At 39.4% G+C, this 13897-nt stretch overlaps 1 protein-coding gene and 1 pseudogene across 1 annotated transcript; one reads left to right on the plus strand and one right to left on the minus strand.

Moving 5' to 3' along the window:
* Positions 1-1512: 1512 nt before the first annotated feature.
* On the plus strand, positions 1513-6173 carry LOC107598624 (pannexin-1-like). The gene is made up of 5 exons (XM_016290018.1): positions 1513-1888; positions 3535-3778; positions 4073-4574; positions 5124-5280; positions 5497-6173. The coding sequence occupies exons 1-5, from the start codon at positions 1705-1707 to the stop codon at positions 5571-5573; spliced, it is 1164 nt and encodes a 387-aa protein (XP_016145504.1). The 5' UTR covers positions 1513-1704; the 3' UTR covers positions 5574-6173.
* A 2943-nt stretch (positions 6174-9116) lies between these two features.
* Positions 9117-13897, minus strand: part of LOC107598626 (uncharacterized) — a 10483-nt pseudogene continuing 5702 nt past the window's right edge.

Below are 13897 nucleotides of genomic sequence, written 5' to 3' on the forward strand. Positions count from 1 at the left end.
GTACAGTTATCAGTGAATTATTGGGTTAATTTACAAGGCCATAGTCAAGAGCACCCAACACTAGATACTTTAAAGCCCTGTTGGGAAAAAGAGAGGAGGAAAATTAAAAGTTTTGGTTGGGCAGTGATACAGAAAGCAACAGAACTTGAAGTTAATCAGTTAAATGTTAGTCCAACTGTACCGCTACCTGTAATAAAACCTTGGTTACTTTCAGATGCTACAGTAGATTTTACATTGTTAGAACAGAACAATAAAGGTAAGGAATGTAATTTATATAATGTGCAGGAATATATTAATGAGTACTACAGCTATGTTCAGATCTATACAGATGCATCAAAGAGTTTAGACAATAAGGTAGGAGTAGCGTTTACTGTTCCAGAATTTCATTTATCATCAGTGATGAGTTATCAGTTTATACACATGGGGAAATGATCGCACTATTATTAGCAATACAGTGGATAGAAGAGATAAGAAACATTTGAAATCAATTGTTTATTCAGATTCATGTTCATCTTTGGCTAGTTGACAGTACAGTCACTCGGAAAGTAGACCAGACATTTTAATGGAAATAATGCAAATGTTATATAGAAGTCAAATGATGGGGAGTACAGTGGTATTTGTATGGGTGCCGGCGCATATTGGTGTCCAAGGACATGAAACTGCAGATAAAGAAGCAGTTAAAAACAACGACATTAACTGAATTGTTAATCTAAGTAAGAATGAAATCAAGAGTATTATTAAGAAAAGACTGAAGGAAAGGTGGCAAAAACAATGGGGTAAGGAGGAGAAAGGTCGGTGGTTTTACAGAGTTCAAAGGAAAGTGGGAGAGAGGAGATCGTAATATCGAGGATGAGATTTAGTCACACAAGATTAAAGAGTACACTTTTTAAAATGGGTCAACATGATACGGGAAGGTGTGAATTTTGTGGACAAGAAGAAACAGTGGAAGATGTTATATTGTACTGTCAGAAATACGAGACTGAAAGAAGGATGCTAATGCAAAATGCAATTTACACCGAGATATATTTTAACAAAATAACTCAAGGAATGAATGCTAGGTTACACTTTACTTGAAGGGGTGTGCATAAGACTGACATGACACCTTCATAATCATGACATGACACATTGTTTATGTACTTTTTAATGCAAAAATGACATTGTTTGAGATGTCTTTGTTATGGGCTACGGTTAGGGTTAGGGTTAGGTCAAATAATCTCATATTTGCATTAAACATGGCATAACTGAGTGAAAGACACTTAATGACAGTTGTCATAAACATGCATAAAACCTCCTTCATGTGTCATGATTATGAAGGTGTCATGTCAGTCTTATGCACGTCTTATTCAAGTAAAGTGTTACCGAATGCTATAGTTTTATTTTTTTCAGTTCCTTAAAATAACTAATTTGTGGGAGAGAATTAAAACAAAAAAGGAAGGAAGTAAGTCACTTTTTGATCTCCATGCCAGTTGGTGGCGGAAATACACCCTTTTGTAAATACAATTTCAAGAAGAAGAAGAAGAACAACAACGAAAGTGTCGATGTTTGCGTGTTTACATCTCAAACCAATCACTGTTCATACGTAAAGCCTGTAACTATTGAGAGAATGCGCACATTTTGAGCAAGCGTCCGCTTTCTTTTTCAGTCGGTCCAAAGTCGGATGGATGTTTGTGATTAGAGGGTTTGCAGATTATAGAAGAGAGAGTCATGGCGATAGCGCACGCCGCCACAGAGTATGTGTTCTCGGACTTCGTGCTCAAGGAGCCCGCGACAGAGAACAGGTACAAAGGCATCCGGCTGGATCTGGCGCTGGATAAGATGGTCACCTGTGTCGCGGTGGGGCTGCCTCTGCTGCTCATCTCTCTGGCCTTCGCGCAGGAAGTGTCTGTCGGTATGTCACTTTCTCACGCGCATCATGAGATATTATGCTTAAAAGTCATATGTTGTTTGTTTCGTTTCTCAAGAGTTTCACTTCACACTCATTTCTAACTGGTGATGCGGATTTATTCATTGTTCAGGCAGGCATGGCCTGAACTGCATTTCTTCTTTGGAGGATTTTAGGTCAATTAGTAAGGCCTTTTTTTTTAGTTAAGCAGTACAAAATTATTAATAATCCATCTTTTAATATCATGTATACAGTCCGGTAGTTTAGAGAATTGGAAGGTTTTATGAGGCCTTGAGAAAATATAAAGGATTGTCGATAGCTATGTTTCCATCACGCTGTATGCACATTTTGAAGTATCGCATCAGAAACGAGTGATGGAAACGGCAAATTTCGAATGAAAATTCGCAAAAATGTTTTTACGCTCGCTTAAGGTGGGTTTTGTCTTGTGTAAAAAAGGGTTAATGCACATAAAAGGAGATGGAAATGCATTTGCCGAGTAAATTCCTCCATGCGCATCAAAAAAGTCATATGACTGCGCTATGGGACGGCAAAACCTAACCAGTGGACCAATCTTGTTCCTCAGCCAGCTGAAGTGAATGACAGCTTGGGAGCTCTCGTTGCTCGCTTTCTGTAGCCTATATCATTTTATTTTTAAGATTTATTTTTAATGCTTCTGTAAAGGACTAACGGCCGCATAGCCTACTGCAGAGTTTAAGGGAGACAATGGCACTTAACAGTAAAGTCATATCTAAATATGTTCTTTTCATTTATGAAGATTTAAGTATGTAGTTTATGCACATTTGTTCAAAACAGCTTGGCAGATTGTTCACAAGATGTAGGCAAAAGTTTGTATTGTATACAGGAAGGATGCGCGTTCTTATCGTTCCTCTGTTGCGCTGCTTGTCTATTTCTCTTCAAAGCACCAACTTAAAATGCCTATTTTGGTTTGATTGCTTGTGTTACATGAGAAAATAAATCATTTTGCCTTACTGATGCAGTAGCCTATTTAATGCGGGTGCGGTTCAGGTCGCGGGTCGGGTACAGAATTAAATTGGTGCTGGCTGCTGTCGGATAACGGGTCGGGTGTTCTGTTGTGTAGCTACTGCGGATGCAGGTTTACCTAACAGCACCCGTGCAGGACTCTGCTTTAAACTGCTTTGCGTCTCTCCGTCAGATAACCTCACGTGCATGATGCGCCATTTACGGGGGCTTATTTAAAATGAAAACTCATTCTCTGCCAGCAGGAGGCGCTTTTAGAGTGATACAACTGGTAATGTATATCGAAATATCGGAAATGCGTTTAAAAATCATATCACCGTTATTGAAAAAAATTATATCGCGATACATATTGATATCGAATTATTGTCCAGCCCTAAGTCAGGTTAAATCTCTAAAGTTTGTTAGTGGATATGCAAAAGCTGAAACAATAACAAACATAATTTTATTTTTCCAAACATACAGCAGTCTAAAGAGGTTTAAAAGATTAGTAATTATTTTCGCAATCTCTTTGGTGCTACTAGAGAATTCACACAATTCACCTTCACGTCAAGATTTATCAATAAGATAATCACCTCAAATAGTATTAAAGAATGTTTTTTCCAAATAAATAAATAAATGGAAGAAAATCATGAATGCGTTGTAGGACACATGAGCCCCTAAAATGAACTCCTCTCCTCTCTCTCTGCAGTTTTTCCCTTATATCCTTTTGCTGGTGGCAGTATCAGTTTACATGCCAGCGTTGTTTTGGCGGTTCACAGGAGCTCCTGTGCTTTCTTCTGATCTGACCTTTATAATGGAAGAACTGGACCGTTCCTATAACAGAGCCATCAAACTATCTAAATGCCTTTACACAGCAGGAAAACTGGACTCCGAGTCAGCCCGCATGGGCTCACACAGGTAAACTGGACACACGCACAAAGAGCAGAGAAAATGTCTGACAGTTCTTCTTGACACCTGAAGAGTGACTGGGTTTACAGAGCACACAGAACTGTCACATGGTTTCACTCTGTGGGAGTTATTGAAATACATACGCGCACACTCAAACTAACCTCCCATCAGTATGTTTCTATAAAAATTGCCATATTCACAAATTATATTTCCTTTTCACCATCATCTCTCACCAATCATGCCATTTCCTATTACATACCTATAACATTTAAATCCTGTTATTCTTGCATGTTTTTTCTTTAGCTCTGTGAGAGATCTTACCGAGAGCTACTTTAAATATCCTCTGGTGGAGCAGTACCTGAAGACCAAACGCTTCTCTCGAGGATTACTGATCCGGTACCTCCTCTGCCGCACCATCACTTTCTTGGCCCTCATGTTAGCCTGCATCTACCTTTGCTATTACATCCGTCTCTCCATCACAGATGAGTTTCAATGTGACATTCGAACTGGCGCGGTTATCAACGACTCCTCAGTACCTCCGGCCATGCAGTGCAAGCTAATTGCCGTGGGCATCTTTCAGCTCCTGAGCTACATCAATCTTTGTGTGTATTTGCTGCTGTTGCCATTGTGCTTGTACGCCATGTTGGTTCCATTCAGAAGGACCATGGGCTTCTTGAAACCGTATGAGATGTTACCCACTATAGGGGTAATGCAGTTTGGGCAGGTGACCTGGGATGATCAAGCACTATATCTGCTGTTTCTGGAGGAGAACCTCAGTGAGCTGAAGAGTTATAAGTGCCTAAAGGTGTGTTGATCAGGTTTTGCTGTCTTTGTTGTTGCATAGATTCTGGGAAAGAACCCTCCAGACATTACCTGCTTACTGTATGATACCTATGAAGTCTGCGTTCCAGTTTTGTCATGTCCTTTTGATCACTGTGCATTTGGAGTGGAAAATGTTTATTTAAATTGCCTTTTAATTGGCAGATTTGATTCAGCAGCATACATCAAAAGCTGCTGAGAGGTGCAGTTCTTTATTGAATGTAGCTTTTATCTTACAATCTTCTTGTAATTTTAAATGCCTACATCCAATTACTATTAGAGAGCACCATTCCCTACTTTACAGATGAATTGTAGTAAATTTGTGTTCTTGAATTTATAAGAAATTTCCATGTGACATGAATATAGTTAAGATACTTAAAGCGTTAATGAATTGTATTAATGCATTTGTTTAAATTCATATTGATTACAATATTCAGAGAAATTAAGATATTTTAAAGGCTTAAAAAACCTATTGTGAGAGCTTTTATTTTTCTTCAAGAGATTGTTTTGTAATATTTGTGCTTTATGTATGCAGGTGTTGGAGTTGTTAAAAGAGGGGGGAGACGATTCTTTTGACACCATACAGCTGTTGCAGACACTTGGACAAGTTAAAACAGATGTGGTGGATGGCAGATTGCCAGGAAAGGACCAGAAAATCTCCAGCACCAACAATGGTGACACTGAATTGAAAGGTGTCTTTTTGTTTTTTAGTTTGCTGATCTTTGATTTACATATAAATTCACAGATTAAGACTAGCATTGCCTCTCTGAAGAAGGGCAGCTCATGCTAGTGACCATTTTTTCCTAAGATGTTGATATGTAAAAAGGAAGTGTGTTTCATTGACACATAAGATCACATTGATCTCTGACCCTCTTGATGTAAACGAATGGAAATTTTTATTTCCCTAGAGATATCTCCACTGCTGCAGGACGGCGGATTGAAAAATCATGAAGATGAGAAGGTTGTGCGCCAGAGGGTGATCTGAACTCTCATTGCAGTTTACGGTGACTGCCTGCATCAACATCTGGAACAGATAGAGGAATACATTTTGGGGGAATGGAGGAGAACAGTGGAAGTCTCATCCTTTCATAAATGCATAACTGAGATCCACTAAGACTGCAGTTGAATTCTGTTTTAGTGCTTCTTGTAGTGGGGTTGGGGTATTAACTGTTTTATATTACTTTAATTTTTCACATTTAGTTTAATAGTACCATTCATAGTAACATTTTAACTGCAGAAAATGTGTCTGGCTTGAACAGTTATACTGTTGTTATCACTAATGTGACAACAGTACCTATACTTGACTTGAGAAAACTGACATATTTAGTTGCATGCTCACATTGTCACCCACACAGACAAAAGCTGCCTGTGAGCATTTGCTGATTCTCTCAGTCTGAAATAATGGGAAAATTGGAATAAACTGAAAGAAAATGTTAATCTATGGAGCTTCTTTTTGAAATATGAATTGTGGGAAGAGATGAAAGAAATGGGACAACGGATCATCTTCTGTTTCTGCGAAGATTGATATTGTCAATTTGTTTACCTTTCTGCATCCATGGTTTTTTTTTAATACTTGTGTGAATTATGTTTTGTGTCTGTCTCTTTCCTCTGGAAATAAAGATAAATATTTGCACTAGTTGTGAAATTCTTACCTGTACAGTTGCTAAGTTTACCTTACAGAAAATGCAAAATGTGAATAATTTGAGCAAAATCAGAGGGATCATAAAAATTGCTGCTTGTTTTGAGTACTGCCTTAAATAAACTAGTTCATATAATAGATGTTTACATCTAGTCCACAACAGAAAATAATAGCTCAATTTATGAAATTGAACCTGATCAAAAGTTTGCATATGCTTTATTCGTAATATTGTGTGTTGTTACCTAGATGCACATTCAATAGTTTTTCCAGCATCTTCTGCATATTGGAACCCTTTCGAAACCCACTGCGTCCCGTTTTGTAAAAATAGTGTACCCATACATATTGGCTACTGTAGGTATTTTGTATCTATTGGGTATTCTATTAATACAGGATACATAATTGAGATTAACAAACTGGAAATATGGGGAAGTTATGTACTGCTGTGATTTCTAGAAATTGTCACTATACTTACCTGAAGAAAGTTTTTTTTTCTTCCCATCTGCTGGTTGTAATTTAAAGTGGTGTTTACTTGTTCCATGTAGTTCAGGGTAAGTGCAATAAATATACATACAGAATCCTATATATTTGACTGTGAACCCCTTAGTTTAAAAGTAACTTTCTGAAATATTTCTACATTTTTGGAAATTTCTAAATAAAAATGCTTGCCCAATTTGGGTAATTTTGGCAACCCAGCAGCAGGTCAAAACTGGACAAACCCAGTATTTATGTATGTATGTATTTATTTATACTCAAGTATTGTTTAAAAATTACTATACTGCTGGGTTAAAATTCTAAAATGAACCCAAAATGGGTTGTAAATTAAAAGTTCTTTAACACACACAGAATGACTACAGTAACAATGGAGCCAATATTAATAATCAAAATTCAATTTATTGATATGCAATAACATAAAAAGGACACAAATTTAGTCAATTTTGTCTTAAATGTAAGTTCAGTTCAATTCAATATTCACTATGGCCAAACTTCAGGCTCATAGTGCTGTCAGGATGTTGCTACTCCATTAATAGCCAAAAAATAATATTTGAATGGGGACTATCAAAATATATGGGCCATCGTTCTGTTAGATGTGCTGCAGATCAAATATGAGCACCAACACCACTACACTATATACAGGTCAAACCTGGCCCAACTGCATTTCAGTGTAGATTATTTAAGCCAGCAGTTTTCAACCCCTGCTTCAAAAACATTTTGCAATAGAATGCCCACAGTGTTGCCAAATGTAGTCACAAAATCTGTCAAAGGGGTCTTTTGAGATTCACGCTGATTCACCTCCTGTGGAGAGAAACTTCAGTGAAATCGTTGCCATCCTGATACCAGGAGCATGTCCCCTCATCCCCTAAACTGAGAATTGTTTTTTTCTTTCTGAAAATTGCCCCAATCCTAATGATGAAATTAATTTGACCATGTGGCAAATGAATGTCAGGCAGTTGCTCACAGAAACTTTATTGGATAGGCATATGAGAAGACACATTCTGGACAGCCTCCTCCCTCCTACTCTTAATGCCGGACTCAGGTGGGTCAGGTGTGCCACAACATGTGTACATGCTTGACCTACAAAAGATTATGTCAGTGTCTTTGGTGGACATAAGCTGTACATCTAGTTGAAATGCACAAGAATACATCCGTAGTTATTTGCAGTCACTCCATTTTCTAATGCACAAAGTGGTTGAAAAGAATGGGGCTCCTCAATGTATTCCAACAGATTTACACTTTTGGGCAGAAGTTGGCATCTAAACACCTCCAAACTTCTGTGAAGTACTTAGGGCATGCTATTTTTGCTCAGGGTATACAACCTGACCATGACAAGATATCTGTTATAAAGGGCCTAATTTATAAAATGTGTGTACATACAGATTTGATATTAGAGATTTAATTAGCATATGCTAAAATCCACACCAACGTTCATATTCATAAAAACTTTTTTTGATGTGGAAAAGTGCGTAGCGCCACATCGAGTTCAAAGCAGACTTTACAGTATTAAAGTACTGCAGGTATTTTGAAGTCTAAGAAATTCTTTCTACTTGCAATTCTCAAGAAAAAGATGTAAATGTTGACTTGTGCTCTATAATACATTAATGAGGCATTTAATGAATTAATTAATTAGGCAGTGTTTACAAGGCATCGATCGATACAAAGAAGATTAGCATGGCCCCTGCGAAATGATGACATGAAAAACCCTAAGCGCTCCATCTTTTTTGATTGTGATATTCGTGCTCCTCTACTCTATCAGCCCTTGTGTGGTGAATAAACACAGGTCTCAGCGTGGGAGCGTTTAATTGTAAAATAACTCACCGTCTCCTTTGGTTTAGAGATGTTCACTTGCAGCCCCGCTCCATCACACCTTGTGCCTTCAGCACGAGTACTCCGGTACCATCGGCAAGTGTGTCCACCCGCTTCCTTCAGCAGATGCTCCTGTACATCCCGGTAGAATCTGGTACATGTACAACCTGGCGCGCTACGTTCCCCTGTCCCCCAAACTCGGTGAGCGGTTGCATCAATCGAGGTGCGTCCGGCCCCAGGACCGACGCGCTCCGTACTGCACGGTATGCGAAGTGGTGCGATGGCTCACTGGGCCCTACCACCTCTGAGAGAGCTTGCGGGGACACGAGGGGTACAGATACCTCGAGCGAGCCTGCTGTCTTGTGCTCGCCACGGCGGCACATATACTAAAATTGGATCGATACAGAGAAGATTAGCATGGCCCCTGCGAAAGGATGACACGCAAATCCGTGAAGCGCTCCATCTTTTTTGGTTGTGAAATTCGTGCTCCTCTACTCTGTCAGCCCTCGTGTGCTGAATAAACACAGGTCTCAGCGTGGGAGCGTTCCATTGTAAAATAACTCACCGTCTCCTTTGGTTTAGAGATGTTCACTTGCAGCCCCGCTCCATCACACCATGTGAAAAACTCATGAGAAGTACGAGGCCATCGTCAGACTCTGAGCTTGAGAGCAGGGAGAGGAGAACGGTGTCATCTGCGTATTTGGCAACGTGAAAATTAGCCGGAGAACTTCAACGCTCATTTGCAGAAAGTAAGAAGAGAATCCGTGACAGTGCACCACTTTGTGGAGATCCAAAGTGCATCCGGTAAGACTCCCTTTATCCTGACCCTTTGCTGCCCACCCCTTCTTTACTGCCACCTCTTCTTTCGAAAAGGTAGAGGCCACGCCTCCTTCAGCACGAGTACTCCGGTACCATCGGCAAGTGTGTCCACCTGCTTCCTTCAGCAGATGCTCCTGTACATCACGGTGGAATCGGGTACATGTGCAACCTGGCGCGCTACGTTCCCCTGTCCCCCAAACTCGGTGAGCGGTTGCAGGGGGGCGCATGCGCATGCAGCGACCGGCAGTGAATGAGAGTTTGGCGTCCTGTTTTATGTGGTTTTATTCATTTTAAACGTTTTATTGTCCTGTATTGTCTTAACTACATGAATAAGCGATTCTAGATTTAGTTGGAAAATGGATTTATCCTATTTTGTCACGCTGGGACTTCTTTTGTATCTGTTGTTTGCATGCAACATCCGTGGGACTGTATGCCAGGTGAGGACACAGTATTCCAGAGATATGTTACTGCAGCTAAACCTCGCTAGTTTGGCTCAGGGAATGTATTTTACACCGGAGTTACCGAACTTTATTCTGAGAGATTCTCATGGACCGAGGAGTGTGGAAAAGAAGAGGAGGAAGAGGGGTAAACGAGGTGGAGTTAGATTACGCCTGAGGAAGCAGCGGCTCACCCGGGTTCCTCTGCCCTCGGTTATTATGGGAAACGTTCAGTCTTTGAGGAATAAAGTGGATGAACTTCAGGGAAATGCTCGTTACAGCAGGATTTTAGGAACTGCTGCATTATGGCATTTACTGAAACGTGGCTCACTGAGCTTGACCGGGACATCGACTTATCCATTGATGGATTTGGAGCTCCTTTTCGTTTGGATCAGCTGGCAGAGGTAACGTGGAAAACTCAAGGAGGCGGGGTATGTCTATATGTCAACAAACGATATTGTACCTCTGTGACTGTCAGAGAGCGTGTTTGTATGCCAGATGTGGAACGTTTAGCGGTTTCACTTCATCCTTTCTATTTACCCCGTGAGTTTCCTCAACTTTTCATGACAACAGTGTACATTCATCCAAAGGCGGATTCTGTCTCTGCCTCCAGTACTATATTTGATGTAGTATAGAGATTGCAGTCGATCTCACCGGATGCACCTAACTTTGTTCTTGGCGATTTTAACCATGTTTCTCTTAAACAGACACTCAAAACCTTTCAGCAATATGTCTCCTGTCCAACCAGACGGGGTAAGACATTAGATCTCTGTTATGGGTCAGTAAAGGATGCTTATAAATCTCTCAATTATCAGACAAAGATGAACAGCTTGATCTGGGAGAAGGAGATCTCATTTCAGACATAGTGTCTTCATTCTCTCTTTTCTCATGGAGGCTCATTTTGGTAGCACTGCCTTCCTGCTCTTGTGTCTCAAAAAGTATGACTTCAGACCTTTGTGGAAACACAACAATGCAAAAAGTTAAATAGACAGATAAGCATAATTAAATACAGACTAGCAGCTTTGCATGTTCACCTGTGAAGTGAAGTTTTGTGTAGGATAATGATTCTGTACTGCACAATAAAATATGTTTTGAGCTTTTACTCAAATCAACTCACTCAATTCAGTGCGTTCTGAGACTGCACACAGACAAAGCTAACTAAAAACCCCTAACTACTGGTCAACTCAAACTCAAAGTTAACTCAAAATCAGCATGTGCGAGGAACTTTACCATACACCATTTGCAGTGTGAATCCACAGAGAATATGTAGTCATTTTTGAAATATTAGTACAAATATTTTTTTTTATAATTTAGTATATTATTATAGAAGATATATATTATTAGATTATGTACAGTAGATACATATATAGTAGATTATATACAGTAGATATATATTATTAAATTAGTGTAATTTGTGACATTAATAAAATGGACTATAATAGCATTACAAATGATTCACTCAAGATACATATCAACATTTAAAGGGGTCATGACATAAATTTTCTTTTGGCATACGGTCATTGTATAATAAAAATGGTGTTGAGCTGTAAAGTAATATTTTTCAGTACATTGCAAACATATTAAGTTGTTTTCCATGTTTTATTATACTAAGGTACCTAATCATTTCTCACTGTTGATTCGGATATTAATATTAATAAGTGAAAAAATGTACATGCAGTAGTTTTAGTAATAATGTGGTTCTTGTGATACAATAGAAGTGCAGAACTCAGCAGCACTTTTGTACTGTAAGCTAAAACAAATGTAAAAACTGCAGTTATTTTTTAAGTGCACATCAGCGCATATTCAACGATCATCTCATATTCTGCCATTTGTGCAAGAGAATCATCAATTATTGGTTCACTGATATTGTTTCAAATCTAATTACTTTATAGTATAACTAGTACAATTGTCCTGGCAGTGAAATATCTTCAAACTCACAATAACTTACATTCACCTTTACTAACTTACTAATTTTTGTATAATTTATCTTTATGATTACATAAGAATATGTTCTGAGCTTACCACAATAAGCTGCCACTTAAGTGTCCAGGCATAGGTTTAAACCCTCAAAATGTTATCTTTTCTTTTACTTTCATTTAGTCAGCTGGTCAAGGTGACTTGTCGTCTTCTCGTCTTCTTCTCCCTCTAGTGGTGCAGAGCATCATCACAATCTCAGCTGAGTCTCAAAGCAGTTCTGTCGTGAACACAAAAGGGGTAAACGAGGTGGAGTTAGATTACGCCTGAGGAAGCAGCGGCTCACCCGGGTTCCTCTGCCCTCGGTTATTATGGGAAACGTTCAGTCTTTGAGGAATAAAGTGGATGAACTTCAGGGAAATGCTCGTTACAGCAGGATTTTAGGAACTGCTGCATTATGGCATTTACTGAAACGTGGCTCACTGAGCTTGACCGGGACATCGACTTATCCATTGATGGATTTGGAGCTCCTTTTCGTTTGGATCAGCTGGCAGAGGTAACGTGGAAAACTCAAGGAGGCGGGGTATGTCTATATGTCAACAAACGATATTGTACCTCTGTGACTGTCAGAGAGCGTGTTTGTATGCCAGATGTGGAACGTTTAGCGGTTTCACTTCATCCTTTCTATTTACCCCGTGAGTTTCCTCAACTTTTCATGACAACAGTGTACATTCATCCAAAGGCGGATTCTGTCTCTGCCTCCAGTACTATATTTGATGTAGTATAGAGATTGCAGTCGATCTCACCGGATGCACCTAACTTTGTTCTTGGCGATTTTAACCATGTTTCTCTTAAACAGACACTCAAAACCTTTCAGCAATATGTCTCCTGTCCAACCAGACGGGGTAAGACATTAGATCTCTGTTATGGGTCAGTAAAGGATGCTTATAAATCTCTCCCGCTTCCTCCATTGGGCTCTGCTGATCATAATTGCATTCATTTACTGCCCATATACAAGACTATTTTAAAGAGAGAGAGAGCAAAGATCAAGGACATAAGTATATGGTCTGAAGAATCTGTGTCCTGTTTGCAGGAATGTTATAGTTGTACTGATTGGGACATTTTTAAACAGACCTGTGGTAATGATGTGGACTCACTGGTAGATGTAACATGCTCATATATTACTTTATGCAAAGACATGATAATTCCCAGTAAGCGTGTTAAAATATATTCTAATAACAAACCCTGGGTGACTAAATCTGTGAAGTCCTGCTTACAAAGGAAAAAACTTGCCTTTAAACAGGGAACAGCCTCTGATTTGTATTTGGCTACAAAAGAGCTGAAGACTGTAGGATGGGGGAGTCTTGAAGAATTTATATCATGTATCTTGTATCATATTTTTGTTATCTGTTGTGTTATATTTTTAAATTTGTTTTTTTGAATTTGTGTTATGGATGGATGTCACTGTCATTTTACTGCAAGACAAATTTACCTGCGGGTATGAATAAAGTAACCTAACCTAACCCTAACCTACTATAGGCATACTGTAGGGATTCCAAAATGCACAATAAATATGAGTATCTAATAAAACAGACATATAATGAGAAAAGGGCAATCCTTATTAACATTAAATATATAAAGAAACGACACTATATAAACACTCAAACTATATAAAACTCGTCAACTATGATCTTTGCAATCATTTGCAATCAAGTCGATGATATCGCTGGAAATGAAGTGTCCCCAACTAAGCAAGCCAGAGGCGACAGCGGCAAGGAACCAAAACTCCATCAGTGACAGAATGGAGAAAAAACCTTGGGAGAAACCAGGCTCAGTCGGGGGGCCAGTTCTCCTCTGACCAGACGAAACCAGCAGTTCAAGTTCAGGCTGCAGCAAAGTCACATTGTGCAGAGGACTCATCTGGTTCCTGTGGTCTTGTCCCGGTGGTCGTCTGAGACAAGGTCTTTACAGGGGATCTGTATCTGGGGCTCATCTAGTTGTCCTGGTCTCCACTGTCTTTCAGGGCTGTGGAGGTCCTTTCTAGGTGCTGATCCACCATCTGGTCTGAATACGTACTGGATCCGGGTGACTGCAGTGACCATCTGATCTGGATACAGACTGGATCTGGTGGCTACGGTGACCTCGGAATAAGAGAGAAACAGACTAATATTAGCGTAGATGCCATTCTTCTAACAATGT

Source organism: Sinocyclocheilus grahami, unplaced genomic scaffold (genome assembly GCF_001515645.1).
Source record: "Sinocyclocheilus grahami isolate Dianchi unplaced genomic scaffold, SAMN03320097.WGS_v1.1 scaffold253.1, whole genome shotgun sequence".
In the NCBI taxonomy this organism is placed as follows: domain Eukaryota; kingdom Metazoa; phylum Chordata; class Actinopteri; order Cypriniformes; family Cyprinidae; genus Sinocyclocheilus; species Sinocyclocheilus grahami.